This window comes from Meles meles, chromosome 17 (assembly GCF_922984935.1).
Source record: "Meles meles chromosome 17, mMelMel3.1 paternal haplotype, whole genome shotgun sequence".
In the NCBI taxonomy this organism is placed as follows: Eukaryota; Metazoa; Chordata; class Mammalia; order Carnivora; family Mustelidae; genus Meles; species Meles meles.
This window is the reverse complement of record NC_060082.1, coordinates 60,712,985-60,736,875: the sequence shown is the minus strand read 5'-3', so window position 1 is coordinate 60,736,875 and position 23,891 is coordinate 60,712,985. Positions and strand designations below refer to the sequence as shown.

At 40.9% G+C, this 23,891-nt stretch overlaps 1 protein-coding gene across 6 annotated transcripts in view; it reads left to right on the top strand.

Annotated features, from left to right (window-relative positions):
* SDCCAG8 (SHH signaling and ciliogenesis regulator SDCCAG8) overlaps window positions 1–23,891 on the top strand; it is a 230,453-nt gene that overhangs the window by 26,395 nt on the left and 180,167 nt on the right. For all 6 annotated transcript variants that reach the window (XM_045982261.1, XM_045982263.1, XM_045982265.1 and 3 more), the window contains exons 5-8: window positions 3,281–3,406; window positions 9,002–9,142; window positions 12,854–12,918; window positions 16,521–16,709. In XM_045982261.1, coding sequence (XP_045838217.1) covers window positions 3,281–3,406; window positions 9,002–9,142; window positions 12,854–12,918; window positions 16,521–16,709 — 521 coding nt within the window. The remainder of the gene's footprint in view (window positions 1–3,280; window positions 3,407–9,001; window positions 9,143–12,853; window positions 12,919–16,520; window positions 16,710–23,891) is intronic.

Sequence of the window (23,891 nt, the reverse complement as noted above, 5' to 3'; positions counted from 1 at the left end):
AGTAACATCCAACTTATCAGTTTTTTCTTTCATAAATTTTGCTTTTGGTATTCTATCTAAAAATCATTGCTGAACCCAAGGTGATCAGTATTTTCCCCATTCTTCCATAACTTTGTGTTTTACGTTTAGATCTGTGCTCCATTTTGAGTTAATTTTTGTGTAACGTGTAAGATCATTGTTTAGATTATTTTTTTTCCTTTCTCTTCTTTTTTTTTTTTCCCCTGCATGTGGATATCCAGTTGTTGCAGCACCATTTGTTGAAAAGATTGTTTCCATTGGATTGCCTTTGCTTCTTTATAAAGATCAGTTGGCTATATTTGTTTGAATCTACTTCGGGGCTCACTTTTCTGTGCCACTGATCTGTTGGTCTGTTCTTTTGCATAACATACTGTCTTGATTTATAGTAAGTCTTGAAGTTGGGTAGGGTCAATCTTCTGATACTCTTCTCACTATGGTATTAGCTATTCGGGTCTTTTGCCCCTTTATATGAATTAAAATTGGTAAATTTCCACAAAATAACATACTGGGATTTTGTTGAATCTATAGAGCAGGTTGGGAATTGGCATGTCGACAAAACTGAGTTTTCCTATGCATGTACGTGGACTGTCTATCCATTTTTTTAGGCATTCCTTTATTTTTCAGAGTTTTGCAGCTTTTCTCATAGAGATCTAGTACATGTTTTGTGAGATTTATGCCTCAGTATTTCATTTTTTTAGTGTTAATGTAACTGGTAATATGTTCTTAGTTCAAATTCCAATTATTTATTGCTAATATATAAGAAAATAACCAACTTCTGTATATTAATTAATCTTGTAATCTGCAACCTTGACCAGAATCACTTATTCTAGCTGGTTTTTGATTCTCTGAGATCTTCTTTGTAGAGAGTCATGTCAACTTTAAACAAAACCAGATGTCTTCTTAAAAGATTATTTCTTCCTTTCCAGTATATATGATTTTATTTCTTTTTCATATCTGTTGCATTAGCTAGGATTTTTAGTATGATGAATAGGAGTGATGAGAAGGGACATGCTTGCTTTGTTCTTGTTCTTTTTTTTTTTAATAAAGATTTTATTTATTTGACAGAGAGAGATCACAAGTAGGCAGAGAGGCAGAGAGAGAGGGGGAAGCAGGCTCCCTGCTGAGCAGAGAGTCCAATGTGGGGCTCGATCCCAGGACCCTGAGGTCATGACCTGAGCAGATGCTTAACCCACTGAGCCACCCTGGCTTGTTCTTGTTCTTGTTCTTAATGGGAAACTATCTATAGTCTCACCATTGAGTATGTCCTCAACTGTTTGTTATTTATAGATGCTGTTTATAAATTTGAGGATGTTTTCTTCTATTTCCTGTCTGCTGAGAATATTTATCTTGAATGGCTACTGAAAATTGTCACTTGCTTCTTCTGTCTATTGGTATGATCATAAGTGATTTTTCTGGCTTGTTGATATGATGGATTACATTAATTCCTTTTCAAATATTGGACCAACCTGTATGCCTAGAATAAATTCCATTTTGTCCTATTGTATAACAATTTTATACATCATTGCATTTTAATTGCTGATATTTCGAAGAGGATTTTTGTATTTATCTTCATGAGATATATTATTGGTCTCTAGTTTTCCATTCCTGTAGTGTCTTCACCTGGTTTGGGTATTAGGGTACGCGAAAATGAATTAGGAAGTATTCCCTCAGATATTTTATGGAAGATGTAAAAAACTGGTATAATCTATTACTTAAATTTTTGGTATAATTTACATGTGAGCTAATGGCAGACCAGGTGCTTTCTGTTTAAAGGTTATTAATAATTGATTCAATTGCTTTTATAGATGTAAGCCTTGTTCAGACTATTTCTCCTTCTGTGAGTTTTTAAAGATTGTGTCTTTCAAGGAATTGGTCTTTTTTATCTAAATTACAAAATTTATGGGCATAGAGTTATTCATGGTATTCGTTTGTTATCCTTTTAATGTCCATGGGATCTGTCATGATGACCCTGCTTTCATTGTCATTTCATTTCATTTTCATGTTAGTAATTTGTGTCTACTCCCTTTTTTTCTCAGTTAGCCAGGCTAGAGTCTAGAGTCTTACCAGTTTTATTGATCATTTCAAAGACCCAGCTTTTGGTTCTGTTGCTTTTCTCTATTGATTTTCTTTTTCTTTTTTCTTTTTTTAAAGATTTTATTTATTTATTTGACAGAGATCACAAGTAGGCAGAGAGCAGGCGGGGGCGGGGGGGGGGGGGAAGCAGGCTCCCCGCTGAGCAGAGAGCCAATGCTGGGTTTGATCCCAGGACCCTGGGATCATGACCCGAGCCAAAGGCAGAGGCTTTAATCCACTGAGCCACCCAGGCGCCCTGTATTAATTTTTCTATTTTTAATTTCTTTAATCTCTAATTTTTCTTGTATCTTCTGATTACTTTGAATTTAATTTACTCCTCTCCCCCCCTTTTTTAAAAAGTTTCCTCAGACAGAAGCTTGGATCATTGATTTGGAATCTTTCTTCTTTTCTAATGTTTTTCACTGATTTTGTTGTATCTCACAAATCTTGATAAGTTGTATTTTCATTTTTATTTAGTTCAAAGTATTTTTAAATTTTTTCTTGAGACTTTGTCCTTGACCTGTATGTATTTAGAAAGGTTTAATCACCAAGTATATTGGGAATGTCCCAGCCATTTTTCTGTTACTGATCTCTGGCTTGATTCTACTGTGGTCTGAGAACACACTTTTTATGATTTCTATTCTTTTTGTTTGTTAAGATGTGTTTTTAGAAAAAGTCTATGTTATTCGGGGTGCCTGGGTGGCTCAGTGGGTTGGGCTTCTGCCTTCGGCTCTGGTCATGATCTCAGGTCCTGGGATCGAGCCCCGAGTCGGGCTTGCTGCCTCCTTCCCCCCTCTCTCTGCCTGCTTCTCTGCCTGCTTGTGCTCTCACTCTCTGTCAAGTAAATAAATAAAAATCTTTAAAAAAAAAAAAAAGTCTACCTTATTCTTAAAAGTCTTTTAGATAACTCCTTTAAGTCTTTTCAGTAGCCTACCAAAAAAACTGTCAGAACCACACATTTCTGTGATATGGCCATTAACAGACTTTTTACTATATTCCCCAGACTTCTTTTCGTTTGTTAGCTCATATTTGAGTTGCTTTATTTGTCTAACTATAATTACAATACTTCAGAAAATGGATAGAGAGCATGTTTCCCGTGCTTTATATCATGTTGGATCACCTGGTAATCAGAATGAACACGGCTTCAAAATGCTTAATGTAGTTGGTATTTTTGTTTCCGCTTTTACAGGAGGAACTCTCTGCAATGAAAAATAGGGTTCAAGTAGTTGTGCTTGAAAATGAAAGGCTCCAACAAGAGCTGAAATCTCAGAGACAAGAGGAAGCAATGAGGGAACAAACGCTTCTGGATGCATCTGTGAGCACTTTTTTTCAAAACCATAAATTATATTTTAGTTTGAATGTTCCGTCCTACCCTCTCTCCCTGCCTCCTGAACTGCTGAAATTCTTGACTTGACGTTTGGCAAATGTACTGTGCTGTTACTCACCTGGGGCCTCAGAAATTAAATTCACCGTGGTGGATTGACCCCTCAGACGCAGTGACGCAGTGATGCCCACTATCTGCTGATTTCCTCCGGAGCATACGTGCTGCGCATGTTTTGCCCATAGGGAAAGAGCAAGTCCAAAGCAGGAAGCAGATCATGTAGGAAGACCTGGTTAAATCCAGAAACTTTGTAACTGTAGCTTAGATTTCTGTTGTAGGTCTCTAAGTTTTCCTTGCCCTCTGCATCCTAGTAAGTCTAATTGGCAGCCTGGGGTAGCAGAGAGAGTGTGGGCCCAGGGTTCCAGGGTCAGCACGTTAGTTTCCCGTCGTCCCTGACAAGCTGGGTGTTTTCACAAGTAATGTTATGCGGCTTTCAAATGTGGCTTTACTTCTTGTGTCCTCTGTTTATTGGCAGTTTGAGAAGATTCACCTATATTAGCTGTTCTTAATCTTTTTCTTTTTTTACAGATTTTATTTATTTACTTGATAGAGTGAGATCACAAGTAGGCAGAGAGGCAGGCAGAGAGAGAGAGAGAGGGGGAAGCAGGCTCCCTGCTGAGCAGAAGCCCGATGCGGGGCTCCATCCCAGGACCCTGAGATCATGACCTGAGCGGAAGGCAGAGGCTTAACCCACTGAGCCACCCAGGCGCCCCAGCTGTTCTTAATCTTTAATATGAGTAACAGTCACTTGGGATACTTGCTGGTCATGCAATTCCTGAGCTCTCCTCCCCTGAGATTCTGAATCAGTGAGTTTGAGTTGAGTTCTTGAGTTAAAAATATGAATTTTTAACAAGTTGCCTAAAAGATTCTAGTATGACTGCACCATTTTTTTTAATCCATGTGCCACATTTTGAAGAACAGTGGAGTCAGTGAGGTCCATAACTGTATGACACAAAATTCTTGTGATGACATTTAAGTAGTGTTTAAACTTAGTATTTCCTTGTGACTGGTCAGAGATACGGTTGCCTTAAAAATGATATTTACTCTTTTGCTGTAGGACACTGTTAATCATAGCTTGTTTTGCCTTTTGAAACAAACTCAGTGTTCCATGAGGAAGTGTTAATACTTGCCTGCTGCGGCTTTACTTTATAATGGGTTTGGTGACTTTGACCTGGTTGTCATTGGTAAATCCGTTGTCTCCATGTTTTACCCAGATGTTCTCTAATTTTTTATTTTGAAGTGTTTTTTCGTTGACCTGACCTGTGTCTCATTTGTAATCCTTGACCTCTCTGTTAGAATTTCCTATTTAGAAGTAGCCAGTTGTGTTAAATCTGAATGGCAAATGGGGCTTCTCCGCATTTCAGTTGATTTTTCTGCAGTATATTTCAGTTTGTGTCCAGCTTTTCTCCCTTCACCAGAAGTGTTTCTTCTGAATATTTGTATTATTATTTATTATCAATGTTAGTACTTAAAAATTCCATCTTAGTTGCTTATTATTTTAATGTCAGTTTGAAGACGATAGAGCCTTATAAAAAGTACTTGGAAGTAGCTCATTTTAAAAATATGTTCTTTTGCTTTTCTTCCAAATATGCAGTCACTTAGCAAACAGTGACTCGATTATTCATAGACGTTGGTATTTGTACAATGACAAAGAAGTGGAAGAAGGGGAAGTGAAGTGAGAAAGGAAATTAGGCAGACAAGCGAACCAGAGGGCGAGAGGAGTAACGCAGAAGGGGAAGGAAGCAACGTTCAAGCATACATGCTTTGCCTTAGGAACAAAGGAAACTTGCTGAAGAAATTTACAGCCATAGTTAGGGAAAAAACAAAGTTGTAGAGTGTTTCTTTTTTTTTTCTTTTTTTTAAATTCACATGAACTAAAACATAATGCAAACAAGCAAATGATTGTTGCACATGGGTTTGGAGATCTCCGTATCTATTTTAATGTTGGTCTAATGTGTTATTTTGTTGTTATGGAATTACTACTCCTGTTGCTTTTTGCTTGTGTAGGTGAATTGAGGCATTTCAGCAACGTATGCTTGGTCCATTGTGTTCAGAATTTTAATGTAAATGAAACTATTTAGAATATCTTAAATATAAACACATCAAGAGGCATTATCTTTTTTTTTCTTTCCTGAACTCTTTTTACTGAGCCTATTACCATGCTAATGGTAGATCTTGCCAAAGCTGTTGGTGGATTTGAGTATAGATTTTCAGTATTTCTTTTTTTTTTTTTAAAGATTTTTATTTATTTATTTATTTGACAGAGATCACAAGTAAGCAGAGAGGCAGGCAGAGAGAGAGAAGGAAGCAGGCTCCCTGCTGAGCAGAGAGCCCGATGCGGGACTCGATCCCAGGACCCTGGGATGATGACCTGAGCCGAAGGCAGCGGCTTAACCCACTGAGCCACCCAGGCGCCCCGATTTTCAGTATTTCTTAATACTTTCTTTTGAAAAATAATTAAAATAGTTAGATAGTCATGATTAATACTTACTGACGGCTACATGTTATGATGTGGCAGGCACTCTATCAAGCACTTTATTTATATTCAATTATTTCAGGTTTATAGCAGCAAAGGAAGGCAGGTGTTATTCTCTTTTCAGGTGAGTAAATTAAGGTACAGGGTGGTTACGTAAACAGAGCAAGTCTGCTAATGTCACAGAGCTAGAAAATGGCAAAGCTAGGATTCAAACGTGGGGCTGTCTGACTCCCACATCCATCTGTCTAGACTTGAGTTATACTGTCTTTCTGCATAAGTTAGGAATAGCTTGTCACTATTGAACCAAACTACCTTTGTTTGCCATGGGGTAGAAGATTATCCCCAGAAGAGGGGAATGTCCTCTTTATTGTTCCTGAGTTTTAGCCTTGGACTTGGTGGTAGCCTACGTGATGTTTAGCACTTAACCTACTTTATGACCCAGTGGTTGAAGACACAGACAGGTTATTTATTTTTTTTTTAAAGATTTTATTTATTTATTTGACAGACAGAGATCACAAGTAGGCAGAGAGGCAGGCAGAGAGAGAGGGGGAAGCAGGCTCCCCACTGAGCAGAGAGCCCGATGCGGGGCTCGATCCCAGAACCCTGGGATCATGACCTGAGCCGAAGGCAGAGGCTTTAACCCACTGAGCCACCCAGGCGCCCCCAGACAGGTTATTTTTTAAAAACTGCCACCATTTCCATCTTCATTTTTTATCATTCCACTAATTTCTCTTCATGGAGAGCTTTTCTCCTGAGTTCCAACAATTATAATAATATTAAATATGCTATTTATTAGAAATTTGGGGGGTACCTGGGTGGCATAGTCTGTTGAATGTCCAGCTCTTGGTTTCAGTTCAGATCATGACCTCTGGGTTGTGGGATCGAGCCCCAAGTTGGGCTCTGTGCTCTATATGGAGTCTGCTTGTGACTCACTTTGCCCTTCCCTGCCCTCAGATAAATTAATCTTAAAAAACAAAGAAAGAGAAAGAAAGAAATTTTGACATGTGTACTCATCCAAAGATCTAGGGGATTTTTTTAGAAGCAGAACATTTCCGAGTCCTTTCTTTCCCTGTCTACTTTCATCCCTTCGCTACCATCACTCCCCTCAATTAAAAAAATCAGGTTTTCAGTGATCTCCAGGGATGTAAATGTAATTAGATTTTTAAAATTTTGGTCAAATACCATTCACATTCTTAAATGTTATCTGTGAAAGGACAAAGTGTCAAGTAGACTATCAGTTCTTATCAAAGAATGACATTATTTTATATCATAAGTCAGCGATCTGTGGTGTACGTACTTTTTCCAATTTCATTGCAGGAAATTAGTGCTGCTGTTCTTCATAATTCTCTAAGGCAACTTTGAAAGCACTCAGATCTTGAGCGATTTGTCCTTACCTACAAAATCAAGTTCAAGCTTGTTGTACCATGTTTTCTAGACCCTTATTTGACACTCTAGCTTGACAAAAGCTTTGTTTTATGCTTCAATATTTAGTAATTCTGAATTGCGTGAGTCTCCTATAGGGACCAGACTTTTTCACTCCTCTGTGACTTGCCCTGTAATGTTTCTTTCTGGCTTGCTCTTCTCATCTAGTTCAGTCTTTCTAATCCAGGATACCACACCAGCGTCAACACGTCCCCAGAAAACCTTCCTTGAATCTCTGGTTGTTCTTAGTGCCCCTCCTTTCTTTCCGCGCAGTTCCCCATGCACACCTCTGGCCTAGCTCTCACCTTAGTAAATTGAAATTATCTGCTTAGGGGTTTGCCTTGAGGATAAGATTGGTCTTGCTCATTTTGACCACCCAAGCTCTTAGCACAGTGCCTAAACATAGGAAGTATCATACACAAATATTTGCATTAAACTGAACTTCCAGAAGAATATGGAATGGGCCATCAGAATACTACTTGGGATGAGTGAGTTTAGCTCATTCTGGCATGATATGACACTGCGGTGTCGTTCTGTGTTCGGGACCTGCCCTCCCTTGTGAGTTCTACCGTATCCTTTGGTCCTTAGGAAGAGTTCAGTAATTGTTTGTTGAATGATATTATTGATATTTCAGTCCTTGTACACACAAATTACCCAGATCTTTGGGCTGCATAGTTCACTGAATGTTGAGAGGATCTCTCCCGGAGGTACAGACACAAGGGGTACACATCAGATGTGGTCTATTAGGCATATTTGGTTTGTTTGACAAACTATGAACCAGTATTTAACAGTGTTTCAAATGAAAAGCCAGATATCTGGCTTATCTTTAAAAAAATCAGAAGACTTTTTTGTAATACGAGTTTGCATTCACTCGTGGCAAAAATTGCCTGGAACTGAGTCGTGGCTGCAAATTCTGGATCGTTTGTCATGGTCCCGACCCCTCCTTTGTGAGTCCCTGACATGCAGGCTAGGTGTCAGTGCTGTTTATCTCCACACACTATTTTTCTTATTGAAGGTAAATATTTTTCTGAAAGGGCAGGAGAGCACAGTGGTTTGGGGCATGGACTGGGGAGCTATAGATTGCCAGGGTTCACATCCTGGCTCTGCTGCTTGTTAGCTACTTCCTACCTCTGTGACTCTTACAAGTTACTCAGTGTGACTCAGTTTCCTCTTTTAAAAGATTATTTATTTTAGAGAGTGAGAAGAATGCATGAAAGAGTAATGTGGGGGGCGGGGGACAGCGGGAGAGGGGGGTGGAGAGAATCTCAAACAAACTCCCCACTGAGCCTGGAGCCCAATAGGGAAAGGTGGAAAATGAAACCAGGAGAGGGCTGTGTGTTTTAAGAATGTATGTCTCCAGAGAAGTAAGAGAGGAGTTCATTTGCTGAAACACTGGCAGGCAGTCCTCTTTGCTCATTTACATTAGTGCCTGTGCCCGTAGGAACCTGACTTTGTAACACTTGGGGAATATGACCCTAATCACCTGAAAACGTGAAATCATTCTTGATGTGTAGCTTGGAAGCATCCGCTCTTGTATTCTCTTCTCACAGAAGAGAATCAGTGTTCCATTTGTAAAGCATGCATGTTGACTTAAATGCCAGTTGTAATGTAATTCGTACATTTTATTTTAGGGAAACCTGCAGAATTCTTGGATTACAGCAGGTGGCGGCTCTGGGACGAGTGAAGGGGCCAAGGGGCGACTCTCCCAGGGCAATGCAGATGCGGTCAGAGGTCCAGCAGCTGGTGAGGCGGAGAAATGGCAGCTAGAACTGGTGAGAATTTGGCTGCTTTTCTCTTATGCATCTACTTTTTTGTACTTTTTCTATCGTGGTAAATATGCGTGCCATTAAATTTAGCGTTTTTGCCCTTTTAAAATTTGCAGTATGTGTATTTTTTGGTGTCTGGCTTTTTTTGTTCAACCTTCCATTTGTTAGATTTTTACCCATTGTTGCATATGGCAGAAGTTTGTTCGTTTTCACGGCGGGTCTACTGTATACATACAATTCATTTATCCATTCTACTATTGATGGATTTTTTTTTAAGATTTTATTTATTTATTTGACAGAGATCACAAGTAGGCAGAGAGGCAGGCAGAGAGAGAGAGGAGGAAGCAGGCTCCCTGCTGAGCAGAGAGCCCGATGCGGGGCTCGATCCCAGGACTCTGGGATCATGATCTGAGCTAAAGGTGAGGCTTTAACCCACTGAGCCACCCAGGCCCTCCTATTGATGGATTTTTGTATCGTGTCCTGTTTGGGGCTATTGTAAATATTGCTGCTATGGACATTCTTTAAGATGTCTGTTGGTGTGCATGACACACATTTATGTTGGGTACGTACCTCAGAGTGGAATTGTCAGTCTTGGGATATGTGTATGTTCAGACTGAGTGGTTAGGGTGAGCTTTTCAGGTGGTTTTTATCAGCTTACACTCCTACAGCAGCACAGGAGTGATACCATGGGTCCATATTCCTACTGACATATTTTATTGTCCGTTTTTCTTGTGGGCTTGTAGTGCTGTCTCATTGTGATTGTCATTTGCATTTCTCTGATTGCTCCTGAGATTGAATCTCTTTTCATGTATTTATCAGTGTCCTCCTATGTGTTCAAACATCCTAGCCATTATTTTGAGTTATTTGACTTTTTTTTTGAACTTCTTTTTGTATTCTGGATATAAGCCCTTTGTTGATTGTATCTTGGATTAAATATATTTTCCTCACTCTGTGGCTTGTCCTGATAGTTTTCTTTCTTTCTCTCTTTTTCTCTTTTTTCATTCTTCATGATTAAAATTTCTTATTTTTTTTTTTTAAGATTTTACTTATTTGACAGTGAGAGACACAGTGAGAGTGGGAACACAGGCAGGGGCAGTGGGAGAGGGAGAAGCAGGCTTCCCACCGAGCATGGAGCCCAATGTGGGTCTTGATCCCAGGACCCTGGGATCATAACCCAAGCCGAAGGCAGACACTCAGTGACTGAGCCACCCAGGCACCCCTAAAATTTCTTAATTTTAATGTAATCTACAGTTTTTCCCCTTCATTGTTTAGTACTTTCTGTATCCTGTATCAAAAGCGTTTCCCTGCCTCAGGTCTTAAAGCTATTCTCTTATATTCTTGCTTTTAACATTTAAATCTACAATCTACCAGTCTTTGTTTTGTATATGACGTGTTACATAGGGCGTCATATTTTGTTCTTTTCCCACCTGTTTATGTATGTATGTCCCAGTAGCATTTGTCAAAAAAACAGCCCTTTGGTATCTTTGTCGTGAATCAGGTGTACATACATGTCTGGGCTCTGTGTTTGGTTTCTTTGGTCTTTGCTACTACCATCCTGTCTTGACTGTTACAGGTCTGTACCTGGTGGTCCACATACCACATCTTCCAACATTGTACTTTGTCCTCAAGAGTGTCTCATTCCTGGCGGCCCCTGGGTGGGGGGTGCAGCCGGTTGAATGTCTGACTCTTGGTTTGGGCTCTGGTTCTGTTCCCAGGGTTGTGAGATCGAGCCCCATGTCAGGTTCCGCACTCAGCCTGGAGTCTCCTTGAGATTCTCTCTCCCTCTCCTGCCTCTCCCGCTCATGCTAGCCCGCCTCACCGCTCTAAAATAAATAAGTCTTTTTTAGAAATTTTTTTAATTTTTAATTTTTTAGTTTACTGGACAGACAGAGATCACAAGGAGGCAGAGAGGCAGGCAGAGGGGGTGGGGGGAGGCAGGCTCCCCGCTGAGCAGAGAGCCCAATGCGGGGCTCGATCCCAGGACCTGTGATCATGATCTGAGCTGAAGGCAGAGGCTTAACCCACTGAGCCACCCAGGCGCCCCTAAAATAAATAAATATATTTTTTAAAAAGTGTCTTATGCCTGGCCTTTTGTATTTCCAAATACATTTTAGAATTAATTTTTAAAGTTCTGGAAAGTCATTATGAGGCTTTGATTGAGATTGTCCTTAAACTATGTCACCAGGGGGAGAAGAGATCTTTATTTCTTTATTTTTAAAGATTTTATTTATTTATTTGTCATAAAGAGAGAGGAAGAGAGAGAACCCAAGCAGGGGTAGCCACAGGCAGAGAGAAGAGCCTGATGGCAGGACTCGATCCCAGGACCATGGCCTGACCTGAAGACAGACACTTAAAGGATGAGCCACCCAGGTGTCCTGAAGATAGCTTGATGATATTATATCATCTGGTCCTTTATTTATTTATTTATTTATTTTGAAGGTTCTGTTTATTTATTTGAGAGAGAGAGAGAACCCAAGCAGGGGTGGGTAGGGGCATGTCTTCCCTATGTAGATGCAATGCACCTCATTGGTCTTCCCTATTCCACACTTCAGAGTGACTTAAGATTCAAATCTGGTAAAGTTTCCAATGTCCACCCAATGCCTCTGCTACATGGAGATTACATGAGTTGTCTGGGTAAAGGGCTTGTATATTTTTTCTCCTCATGGCCCGTTCTCATTGATTCACCCGCTTCTATCCATTTTTCTGTGTAGCACCGGATCCGTAAGTGGATACTGGTCCACTCCCGGCCAAACATGCAGCTTGTTTTCTCCAGCCTCTGTGCCTTTTGCTCTGTTGGAAGTTAATCCTTGAAGTATTAACGCTTCCTCCAGGAAGCCTTCTTCATTTCTCTTAAGCTGAATTATAAGTTCCTGCATCTCTGATTTCAGTTTACCTTCTATATATCTCCCTGGAGTGAATTATATGTAATTAATACTATCCCATGTTTTTCTATTCATTGCAAGAATATAAGCTCCTGGGTGAAAGACATCTTCATCTCAGATACGCTATAAATATTTGTTGAATGAAAGAACAGTGGGATGCCAGCAGCCCCTCGTAGCTAGGACATCCATTTCGTCTGTCATTTATTGTGATTTATAACTTTTCTTTTATCACTGATCCAGCCCTCATTTATTGTATGTCAATACACAGCAGTCACAGTGGGGGATTCCAGTAAGGTTTGATCCTGGCCCTCATGGACCTTATAGGTTAAAATTGGTTTTTCTTGGGGCGCCTGGGTGGCTCAGTTGGTTAAGCCCCTGCCTTCGGCTCAGGTCATGATCCCAGGGTCCTGGGATCAAATCCTGCATCGGGCTCCTTGCTCAGCAGGGAGCCTGCTTCTCTTGCTGCCTCTGCCTGCCTCTCTTCCTTCTTGTGTGTGTTCTCTCTCTCTCTCTCTGGCAAATAAATAAAATCTTAAAAAAAAATAAAATAGGATTTTCTCAGAATCATACTTTTAGAAGTAAGATCTAATATATGCATTTTTGAAAAAAATTGGCGGGGAGGGCAGTAGTAACCATTTTATGACTCAGTCCACAAAGAGTGGGTACTCAGTAAAAGTATAGAAGTTTGGGTGAACTAGGGAAAGTGTTTCTCGAGAAGACACATTATTTTTCTTCTTTGGTAAAAGGACAGAAATTGAGGTTAATAATAATTAAAACTTTCTGGTGAAGCACAGAGCATGGAGAAAATGTACACTTTTTTTTTTCTTTTCTAAAGGAGAGGTTAAAACTTACTTATGCAGAAAAGGGTGAGATCCTGGAATCGCAATTGAAAATTTTGAGGTAAAGTATCATTACAAATTATAGCAAAAATTATAGCAAAATTATAGCAAAAGCATAATTATCTTAAAATATATTTGAAGGTTTGCTGACCTGCCAGTTCTACTCAACTTAAGAATTACTTGATGACATTTTGTGTTCGAGATGAGAAATATCCTCAGGTTATTAAAGGAACGGGGGCATAAAATTGTGAAGTCCCATTTCAAAGAACTAAGCTAAATTAAAAATTTTATCCCTTCATCAGTTATGAAATATTTATGTTTTCTCATAGAAATAAGAATCACTAGCTGCTCTGATAGAAATTATGCTTTTAAAATAAAATACTGAAAATAAACTTCCTAGTTTTCAAATTACAAACAGGTATTGTTTTCCTCTATAGATATTTTTATCTAACTTTTAAAGTTGTAACAATAATAGTTTGAGTATTTTTCTATATGTGAAGAATATGTGTATACTAGTCTTCCTTTCTCTGTGGGGGATATGTTCCAGGACCCTCAGTGGATGCCTGAAATTGTGGATAGTACTGAACCTTATATGTATTGTTTTTTCAAGTATATATATATATATATATATACCTATGTATCTTAAGGTAAAGTTTAATTTAGTAAGAGATTAGGCACGGTAAGAGATTAAGAGCAGTAACCAATAATAGAATAGTTATAACAATATACTGTAATAAGGGTTATGGGAATGTGGTATCTCAAAATATTGTATTGTCCAGTACTGGTCCTCCTCAAGATGATGTGATGAGATGAAGTCGGGGGAATGATGTTTGCGTTGTGACGCATCGTTAGGCTGCCACTGACCTTCCAGTGGTCCGTCAGAAGGAGGATCATCTCCTTTTGGACCTCGGTTAACCTTGTATAACTCAAATCATGAAATGGGAAACTGGATCAGGGAGGACTTCTGTATACACATTAAGGTTTCATGTACTTTCTGACATTTTTTTAAAAGTCTCAATAAGGACTATATATTATAGATTAACGATTAGTGATTTATTATATACTGTAGGCAGGAAAAGATACCAGGAATTGATTTGGGGGGAGGGGTGTTAAAGCTTATTTTAAATAATGGCTGTGAAATATATTTCAACCAAATAAACTTTAAAGTTCTTTTTATAGTTTTAGTAAGTTCTAATTTGCACTAAAATATAAAATCTTTAGGCCACATATTGTTTGGAGACATAAGCAGAGTCATACCTAGAACCAGAACTCATGGCTTTCATGCACATTATCATTCATTTTTTAATACACTCTTATGCACTTTATACCTTAGCCTGATTAGTTTTAGGATTTCTATAGAGACTTTTATTTTTTAATGAAGAAACCTAACGTATAAAGTGACCTAATATTTACTTTCTTGCTTTTTATCTCTCTTTATTATATTTTTATTTCTGTTGTGTCTCGATTCTTCAGTTTTTGTGTTTCTTAGAGATGGAGAGCACGAGGGAGCACAAGCAGGGGGAGGGGCAGAGGGAGAGAGAGGATCTCAAGCAGATTCCATGCTGAACGTGGAGCAGGACACAGGGCTTAGTCCCACAGACCTGGGATCGTGACCTGAGCCAAAGTCAAGAGTCAGTTGCTTTAACCGACTGAGCCACCCAAATGCCCTAATTCTTCATTTTTTAAAGTAATGGCAATGTGACTTATTTTGTCTCGTTCATAAGTCAAATGTGCCATCTTTAATTACATTAAAATACTGCTTTGCAATGAAGTAGACTTTGTTCCCTGAACCTTCTACTTCTCCCTTTTCCCTTTAGTATACCTTAAGATTATTTAAAGAGTCATTTTCTTTAAGAAAGAGAGAAAACCACCATTCTCAGAAACTCTCGCTTTCTGGTATCTATTTCTTTTTTCTTTTCTTTCGTTTTTTGTTTTTTTTTTTTACCATTCCAAGTAATCAAATCTACCTAAGGGTTTTGAATTTGAAACTGACAGAAATAATAATGGAGACCCTTTGATCTTGGAATGTGCTTCCAAAGTTCTTTTTACAAAGTCTTTGAAAGTCAGACTTTTTCTACATGGTATTTAAAAAGAAAACTTACTACATCGAAGATACTATCTCGGGCATAGGGCAAACCCCCCCCCCCCCCCCCACTTCAGACAGTGGTTAGATTAGCTTTTTTAACCCTTAGATTGCTTGCAGATCTCTCCTCCCTTCTCAAGGCTGCCTGAGAGCCCCCGCATCCCAGAGTGGAGGTCGTGTGTGATAGCCAGGCATCTAGATTACTGGCCTCTCTTCGGTGTTACCAAGTTAAGATAGCTACAGCCCCCGAGTGTGATAGGAACAGACAACAGAGTTGACTGAGCTGGAGACAAAGTCTCTGCTTTCAGTAGTCCAGTTTTGTTTTTTTTTTTAAGATTTTATTTACTTATTTGACAGACAAGGAGGCAGAGAGGCAGGCAGAGACAGAGGAGGAAGCAGGCTCCCCGCCGAGCGGGGAGCCCGATGCGGGGCTCGGCAGAGGCTTTAACCCACTGAGCCACCCAGGTGCCCCTAAGCTAGGAAGTTTTAAAAAATACATATAATATACAGTAGGAAAGGAATGTCTGTGCAAGGAAGCTCAGTTGTCCCAGCTGACTTTACCAAAGCTTTACTTGAGGCAGGGGTGGGGGGTGGTGTGTGTGCAGGAATACAACCCATACACTGGTTGTTTTATCCTTAAAAAGTCAGCTTGGAGGGGCGCCTGGGTGGCTCAGTGGATTAAGCCGCTGCCTTCGGCTCGGCTCAGGTCATGATCTCAGGGTCCTGGGATCGAGCCCCGCATCGGGCTCTCTGCTCCGCAGGGAGCCTGCTTCCTCCTCTCTCTCTGCCTGCCTCTCTGCCTACTTGTGATCTCTCTCTCTCTCTCTGTCAAATAAATGAATAAAATCTTTAAAAAAAAAAAAAAAGTCAGCTTGGAGAACCTCATCGACTATCTCATAGAGTGAAACAAAGTAAATACACACACGCACACTTCCTCAGCCCCTCCCCTTTTTTTTAAGCAAACTGCCTATTTCCAGCTAATAGCTGCTACTTAATAAATCTTTATAACTGCTAAATTTTCTATAACTTCTTTCTAAAAGAAGAGAGTAGCCCACTTGCTTTTGAAATAGCTCTTTGTAGAACTTTGTGGTTAGATAATTTTTTAGTTTTTTTTTTCCTCCTAAAGAAGAATAGGCAACAATAAATGACTCATGAATGAAATCCATGAACTTCTAAGGCACTTTGCACATTTAAGGGTTAACACTTGGAATAGGATATTTCCCTCAACTCAAAGATGTTGTGTTACGTTACCTCGCCTTTTTATTAAGAGAAATGACTTGGGATTTGTACTTGGAGTTTTATTTTTGATCAGTGAATAATATAACATAATGGAAACTTTAAGAAGAGTTGGAATCAAGAGGCAGACTAATTTGTGTTAAAATCTTACAAGAACTTGGGCTAATTATTTCATATATTCAAGTCTCATTTGACTCAAAGTGTCAATTAGGATAATCACACATTTTGGGGTTGTGGTAAGACTTAATTAGATTTTGTGTACCGAGCATCTCACAAAGTAAGCAACCAGCAGTGATAGCAGTGTACATGGTCATTTGCTAGAATTTTCTTTCCCTTCTTCTCAGGAAAGACCTAGCTGAATATCAGAAAAATTGTGAAGATCTTAAGGAGCGACTGAAGCATAAAGAGTCTCTTCTCGCTGCTAATATGTCTAACCGTGTGGGTGGCCTTTGTTTGAAATGTGCTCAGCACGAAGCTGTTCTCTCCCAAACCCATAGTAACGTTCACGTGCAGACCATTGAGAGACTGACCAAGTAAGTACGCCTCTCCACACGGAGGCTTTGCAAATGGAAAACTGTGTCTTGAAGGATCATTGTGTTCTTTTATCCCTATGCTGCCTCACGTGGGATTGATGCACAGCCTCAAATAAAATGGATTTTATTTTATTTCCCTGGTGCTTTCTTGAAGACAGGTGGGTGCTACCAGCTGTGTGTGACCAGGTCACTGGGGCAAGTCATTTTACTTCTCTTGGACTTGGTCTCATCTCGAATTGAGAGGATTGAAGTAGATAATCTCTACGGTTCTGTTCATGTCTATGAGTCTATAATTGCAAATCCAGCACTATTTGTAACAAAACTGAATTTGAGAGGAATTCTTTTTTTCGATATTTTTTATTTAGGTATTTGAGAGCGAGAACAAGGAGCATGAGTGGGGGTGGGGGCAGAGGGAGAGAGAGAAGCAGGTTCCCCGCTGAGCCGGGAGCCCAATATGGGACTCGATCCCAGGACCCTGAGATCATGACCTGAGCCAAAGGCATACACTTAACTGATTGAGCCACCCAGGTGCCCCTGAGAGGAATACTTTTGATTTTGCCAGATCTTGGATTTCCCAGCGGAAGGCTAGGTAGGGTGAGTTTTTATCACGTCTTCATCACGTGCCTGCTGTGAGGAATATTGCGAGTGCATTGGAGGAAGGACCCTTAGATCCGCTATCAGTATTTGAAGATGACTATGGACAAGTTCCAGATGAGCTTTTGTACAGTCCATGTTTTCATCTAGGCTGAAATACTGTGGTTCTCTGCCTCCTTTTTTTTTTAAATTTATTTCTTTTCGGTGTAACAGAATTCATTGTTTATGCACCACACCCAGTGCTCCATGCAATGCGTGCCCTCCGTAATACCCCCCACCTGGTTCCCCCAACCTCCCACCCCCCGCCCCTTCCAAACCCTCAGATTGTTTTGTCTGCCTCCTTTTTGTTCTATCTTCACTGCTCCCGGGACGCCTTTTCCTGAGAGAAGATTATCCTGTGGAATTGGAAAATTGTTATTTAAGACAACTGGTGGTTCCACTGGTGGTTCGCAGTGTGTGTTCTCCCGGGCCCCCTCCTCTTGTCCGTGCTGAAGGTCTCCCCTCTCTGCTTGTTGGGGCTCATTTAAACAGCCCAGACGTCACTGCCTCCAAAAGTGTTCTCTTGCCAGCCTCACCCCATCCTGCGCTCAACCGACTTGGGCTCCTTCCTTCGATGACTTTATAAGACACTGTGTGTACTTGGAGGTGGCATCTGCGATGTGTTTATTTCTGTGTCCCTGGCTTCTGGCTGAGGACCTGGCCTGGGGCAGACACTCAGGTGAGGGTTTGCTGAGCATAGACAAGGCATTTTGGCAGTCAGAGTTCCTCTGGTACAAACTGGCGTGGAGAGCGGAAAGACGTGGTCGTTAAAGTCAGACCCATTTTACCCCAGTGTTTTGACCTTTGGACAAGTTACTTTACCTCTCTGAGTCTGGATGTCTTTTGTTTGGGGAAATAATACCCACGTGTTGGGATTTTACCGGGGCACTTAGCCTTGTGCTGGAGCACAAACTGCCTTGACTCGTGTTCTAGTTCTGCCGCTAGTTGCCTGTGCAACCTCATGAAAGTTACTTAACCTCTCCACCTCAGTTTCGGCATTTTTAAAATGGAGATAAAAGTACCTTAATAGCATTATTTTAAGGGTTCTTTGAAAGAATACCTACACGGTGCTTAAAACATTTCCTGCCAAATAATAAATGTTCTATAAATATTAAAACTCCTCTGTGCCTCTCCTACTTCGAAAGCGATCAAGATGTCAGGTAGCTGTTGTTTCCATACATAACTAACCTGTTGGTTGTTACATAAAAACGGAATTTCTCCAGTATGGACTGACTGGTAATTTTTTATGATCAGAACTCATGGTCCTGCTTGTTGTTAAATATTACATTAATTAAATATATTAAGTCATTCTTACTTTTTTTGTTTTTTTTTTTAAGATTTTATTTATTTATTTGACAGAGATCACAGGTAGGCAGAGAAGCAGGCTCCCTGCTGACCCTGGGATCATGACCTGAGCTGAAGGCAGAGGCTTTAACCCACTGAGCCACCTAGGCACCCCATTCTTACGTATTTTGTATAACTGCAAAATTTATTAAGTATATATTAAATCTATTTTCGGATCCAACTACCATGTGGCAAACATTTATTAAATACCAAAGGACACTGCCAGGCACTTTAAAAACATAATCTTTTTTAACCTTAGTAAAGCATGTGTGAGGTAAATATTACACCTGTTTTGTGGCTAAGGAAACCGAGGCTCAGAGGAGTTAAAAATTTGCCTGTTTACATTTGAAAAAAAAGAACCATACTTCACAAAAACAAATTCAAGATGGTTAAAGACCCAAATATAACTCAGTCTATAAAAACATTAAAGGAAAATACAGAAAATTATCTTTATGGCTTTTGGCTAGGTCAAGTCCTGAACATGGAATGGAAAATGAATGCCATAAAGGGAAAAAATATATACATTTAACTTCATTAAAGAGAAACTTCTTATGATATAATGATGCAAATTGAAATGAAAAGACTGGGGAAAATATTTGCATGTTACGTAACAAAAAATTGGTACGCTATCTAAAGAACGTCCTTTGAAACAAACACAGAGGACAAACTGCCTAGTTGCAATGTGGATAAGGAATAAGGACTGGTGAGCAATCAAAGAGGAAGATGTCAATATACGAGAGGGTGTTTACTCCGTTATTATTCAGGGAAATACAGATTTCCAAAAAACTGAGCCCTCATGTTGGCGAAAATTAAAGAGACTGATAGTGACAAGCGTTGGGGAGGCCATGAGTGAGCATTTTCACATACTGCTGGTGGGAACTGTAAGTTGATACTGCTTTGTAGGGTAATTTAGCATTATCCATCAGTAGTTGAATTGTGTGTTACATGTTTCAAAATCTATCCCAAAGAAACTATGTATGTGCATAATGGGGCCATTCTAGGGAATGCTTTCACAGCATTATTTGTAATTTGTGTTGTGATGTTGTGATATGATAAGAAATACATATTTTGGTCTTCATCTCTAGTTCCTGATGTAGAGCTCCTGAAACCCTTGTAATGTCCTAAAGGATAAGAATGATAGGAACATCCTTTGTGACACTTGGTTTCTGTCCCCTGCTCCTGAAATAGCTCTGGCACATCAAGGTGAAAGGAACATCTTTTGTTATTCTTACAAGATCCTTTCAGCCAAACCTGAGTTTATGTTAATGAGATGACTTTTGGAAAATCTCTAAGGTTGGGGGGTGGGGCGCTGGTCACTAGGGAATCATCCACGTGATTAGAGGATTGGCATTTTCAGCTCCTACTCCCCAGTCTCTGGGGAGTGGGCAGGGACTGGAGATTGAGTTCAATCACCAGTGGCTAATGATTTTATCAATCATGCCCGTAGAACCTCCCTAAAAACCCTAAACAATGGAGTTTGGAGGGCTTTTGGTTTGGTGAAGAGATCAAGGGGCTGGGGGGTGGCACGCCCAGAGAAGGCACTGAAGCTCCATGCCTCGTCCCCCGCCACGTCCCACGCACTGCCCTGTGCAGTCTCTTCCTTAGCCCTTTGTGTCTCCTTGATGTTAATGGAGAATAGTAAGTAAAGCACTTCCGTGAGTTCTGTGAGTTGTGGTAGCAAATGATCAAGGCTGAGGAAGAGGTCATGAGAACCCCTGTCTTAGGGCCAGTTGTCCAGAAGTACAGGTGACCATCTGGGACTTGCAAATGGCGCCTGAAGTGGGGGACAGTCTAATGGGACTGAGTCCTAACCTTGGGGTCTGTGCTGACTCCAGGAAATTAATGTCCCAACTGAGTTAGTATCAACTGAGAATTAGAAAATTGCGTGGTGTGGAAAATGCACACATAAGGTGTCAGAAGTGTTGCGAGTACAGAAATTGTGGAGGAAAACAAGAAGTGTTTCTTTTAGATGTGAACGACCTAAATATACTTCAGAGGTTTAGGTAAATTATGTTATGCATAGTAGAAGAGAAAAAGAGGTAGATCTGTAGGTACTAATATGGGACTAAGTCCCACAATATATTGTTGAAGGAAAAAAATAAAGATGAAAAAGATGTGTCTGAAATGAAACCCATTTGTATTTTTATTTTTTTAAAGAAGTCCATACACAACCCTACCATGTATTTTCTCCAGGTTCATATACAGGCATAAAAAGAGGTTTGAAAGGATAAGCACCCAATATTTAATAGGGATTACCCCTGGAGAGGGGGAAGAAGGCACCGAAATCAAAAGTAGGTGTCAGATGGGTCTTTAACCATGTTGGTAGTCACATTTACAAGGAAAATATAATGAAAAATTCATTTTATAATAATTTTTTAAAGATTTTTTATTTATTTATTTGACAGAGAGAGAGATCACAAGTAGGCAGAGAGGCAGGCAGAGAGTGAGAGGAGGAAGCAGGCTCCCCGCTGAGCAGAGAGCCCGATGCGGGGCTCGATCCCAGGACCCTGAGATCATGACCTGAGCCGAAGGCAGCGGCTTAAACCACTGAGCCACCCAGACGCCCGAAAAATTCATTTTAAAAGGGCAAAAAGCATTTTCAAAGTCATGCAGACGAAGAGAAACAAGTTTAACTAAGTGGTCTATCATAGCCAAGCCGACAAAGAGAAGGGTTGCCCCCGTTGCCTTCATACTGTCCTTACAGGTCTTTAGAAACATAATTTAAGAGGAAGCTAATGTTTACATTGACTTGAAGGCTGACAGTCACTTAGAAATTAGATTCTTCCCTAGTTATGTATTCCTTTGTCTCTATCCTGCATTTTAGCTCTTAGCCTTTTAAAATAAATGTCCGCCTTCTCTGTTCAGTTTTCTGCTTTGTCAGCGTACCATGAGCTCATGTTCTGCTTTCCTAACAGAGTACAGTGGAAGGCTCCTGCTTTCATTGTCAATGAAACCTTTGTCTATAGGATTCCTTTGGCCTCAGCTGGTGGTCAGCTTCTTTCAACTTATTAATGCAGAAGGCTGAATATTGAGTGTCATGCTGCCTTTGAAGAGTGGCCAGCCCTTTTTAGGTCCGGATTTTTAGTTTTCTGCATAATTAGGAACCCGGACCCTCCATGAGCTGTATCATGGAATTTCCCGAAGGACTCGAAGTGGGAATTTTTAAAAATGACTCAAATGAATCTCCTGGCCTCTCCTTGAAATGTGGCATTATGACACGAGCTGTGAGTTCCTTTGTTGAACTTTAAGCATAGAATGTATTGCATATAGGACAAGAGTGCCTCAAGCACTTGAAAGGGACAGGATCAGGCATGACCTGGAGATCAGACCACCAGTATGCACGTGGAGTTGTGTTAGGACCATAAGGACTTTCTGGAAAGTACACTTGACAACTGTTGATGACGCCGGATACATTTTAAAAGTCGCTTTGAAGTCCTCACGGTGTTTCTGAACTTCTTTATCCTCTTTATCCGCTTCATGCCTTGGGGTAAGTAAGAGCGACAGGAGCCTCTCTTTCTTGCCCAACGATCAAAACACTTTGAACGATCATCGGGGTGGAACTGCTTTGTAATTAGGTCCTTTTCTGTAGCGCCTCGTGCCTTGGAGAAGTTTCAGTGCACCGTTCAGAAAGGAGAAGTGATTCCTACTGTGTGTCCTCCTGGGCCTTTAGTCCAGCTCGTGAATTTTGAGTGGGTCTTGGCAATGTGGTGTGTAGTTGGCCCTGAAAGACTATGGCAGGAACTTCCCAGAAATGAGGAACAAGGAAATGTTATCGCGAGCCTTCTAGACTTGCTTCTAAACGACAGGAGTAGTATTAATGTTTCTTAGTTATGCTTGAAACTGGTTCTCATTGTGAAATAGCTGAGCAATTCCAGGCATTTTTTAGGCACTTTATCTTCCAAGATGGAGCTCGTGCATATATATCAGACCTTATTTTAGACATCTGACCCAGATTATTCAGGGACTTTCTCATCCTTGTTGCTCTGATAGTTGCACTAAATTCCTTAAATACTCTGCGCTTGATAGCTGGCTCATCCCAGCACTGCCCCCCGTGCTCCTTGCCTCGATTTCTGCATGAGCTGCCCTCGCGGGGATCCTTTCAGGGAACGTGGCAGCGGTGAGACTCTGCTTCAGAAAACTCCTTGATGATGCCTCGATGGTGTTCTCGCAGCACTTGCAGACCTCCGGCCACTGCGGATGGTAATCTGGCGGACTGCCACCGCACACTCACACTGGTCGGTCACGTGTGTTTGTTCAGCTTCCCACTGGGAGAGGCGCACTCGGGTCTGGCTCTGGGCTGAGCCTATGGGCTGGGAGCTCTGGAGCAGGCCTGCGGCTGCCGGGGCCGCTCTCCTGGATGGCTGGGCTGGACTGCTCCCGAAGGCCAGGTCATGTGGAGGAGCGTGGGGCCGCGACTGAACAAGGGGCTAAATCAAGACGGTGACTTGGGAGTGGGACTGGAAGCAAAGCCTCGTATCGAGGATGTTGAGGACAGGGCTAACGTGCCCAGAGTTGGGTCTGTGTCAGGCGCTTGCCCTTGGAATGTGGGCCAACCGAGCTGAAGCAAAGCAAAACCAAAAGTGTAGCGACTGAGCGAATGACCCCAAATTATCAAGATGGCTTCCTGGGCCCGGAAGTGTGTGTGCGATTTGGGCTTCTCCGGAGCTTTCCAGGTGATCTGAGGGCCACCTTCAAGCACGTGGTGCATTTCTCTTCCAGAAACCTGGAGTGTGTCATCCTGGCGGCCATACAGATGTTCAGTATCATCACACCACGGGCTCACTGCTGGGTGATGAGCTTAACAGGACACCAGTGTTTGGGGTGTTCATCTTCGATGATTGTCCGTCCTCTGAACCTGACGAGTTGATAGTCTGACGAGATTCTGAACGAGAACTACTAAACTCTTGAGTCTCCAATTCTAAACAGTCTAGTGACTTTTTAAATCTAGATCCTGAGACTTTAGAACTGGGGGGAGTTTTACTTTACCTTTTTTGATGCCCTGCGATAGCAGAGTCACTACTCATTCCTTTGGTCTTTGGTCCTTTATTCCACTGAGTATCCGGAATGTGGCAGACTCCTCTCCGCCAGAGGACATACTGAAAAGAGATTAAATATATTAAGCGTTAAGTCTCCTGTGAGGAGCAGATTTGATCGATTTTGATCCTGTCAGCGAACTATCAACACTGAGCTTTTCAGTCAATTCTC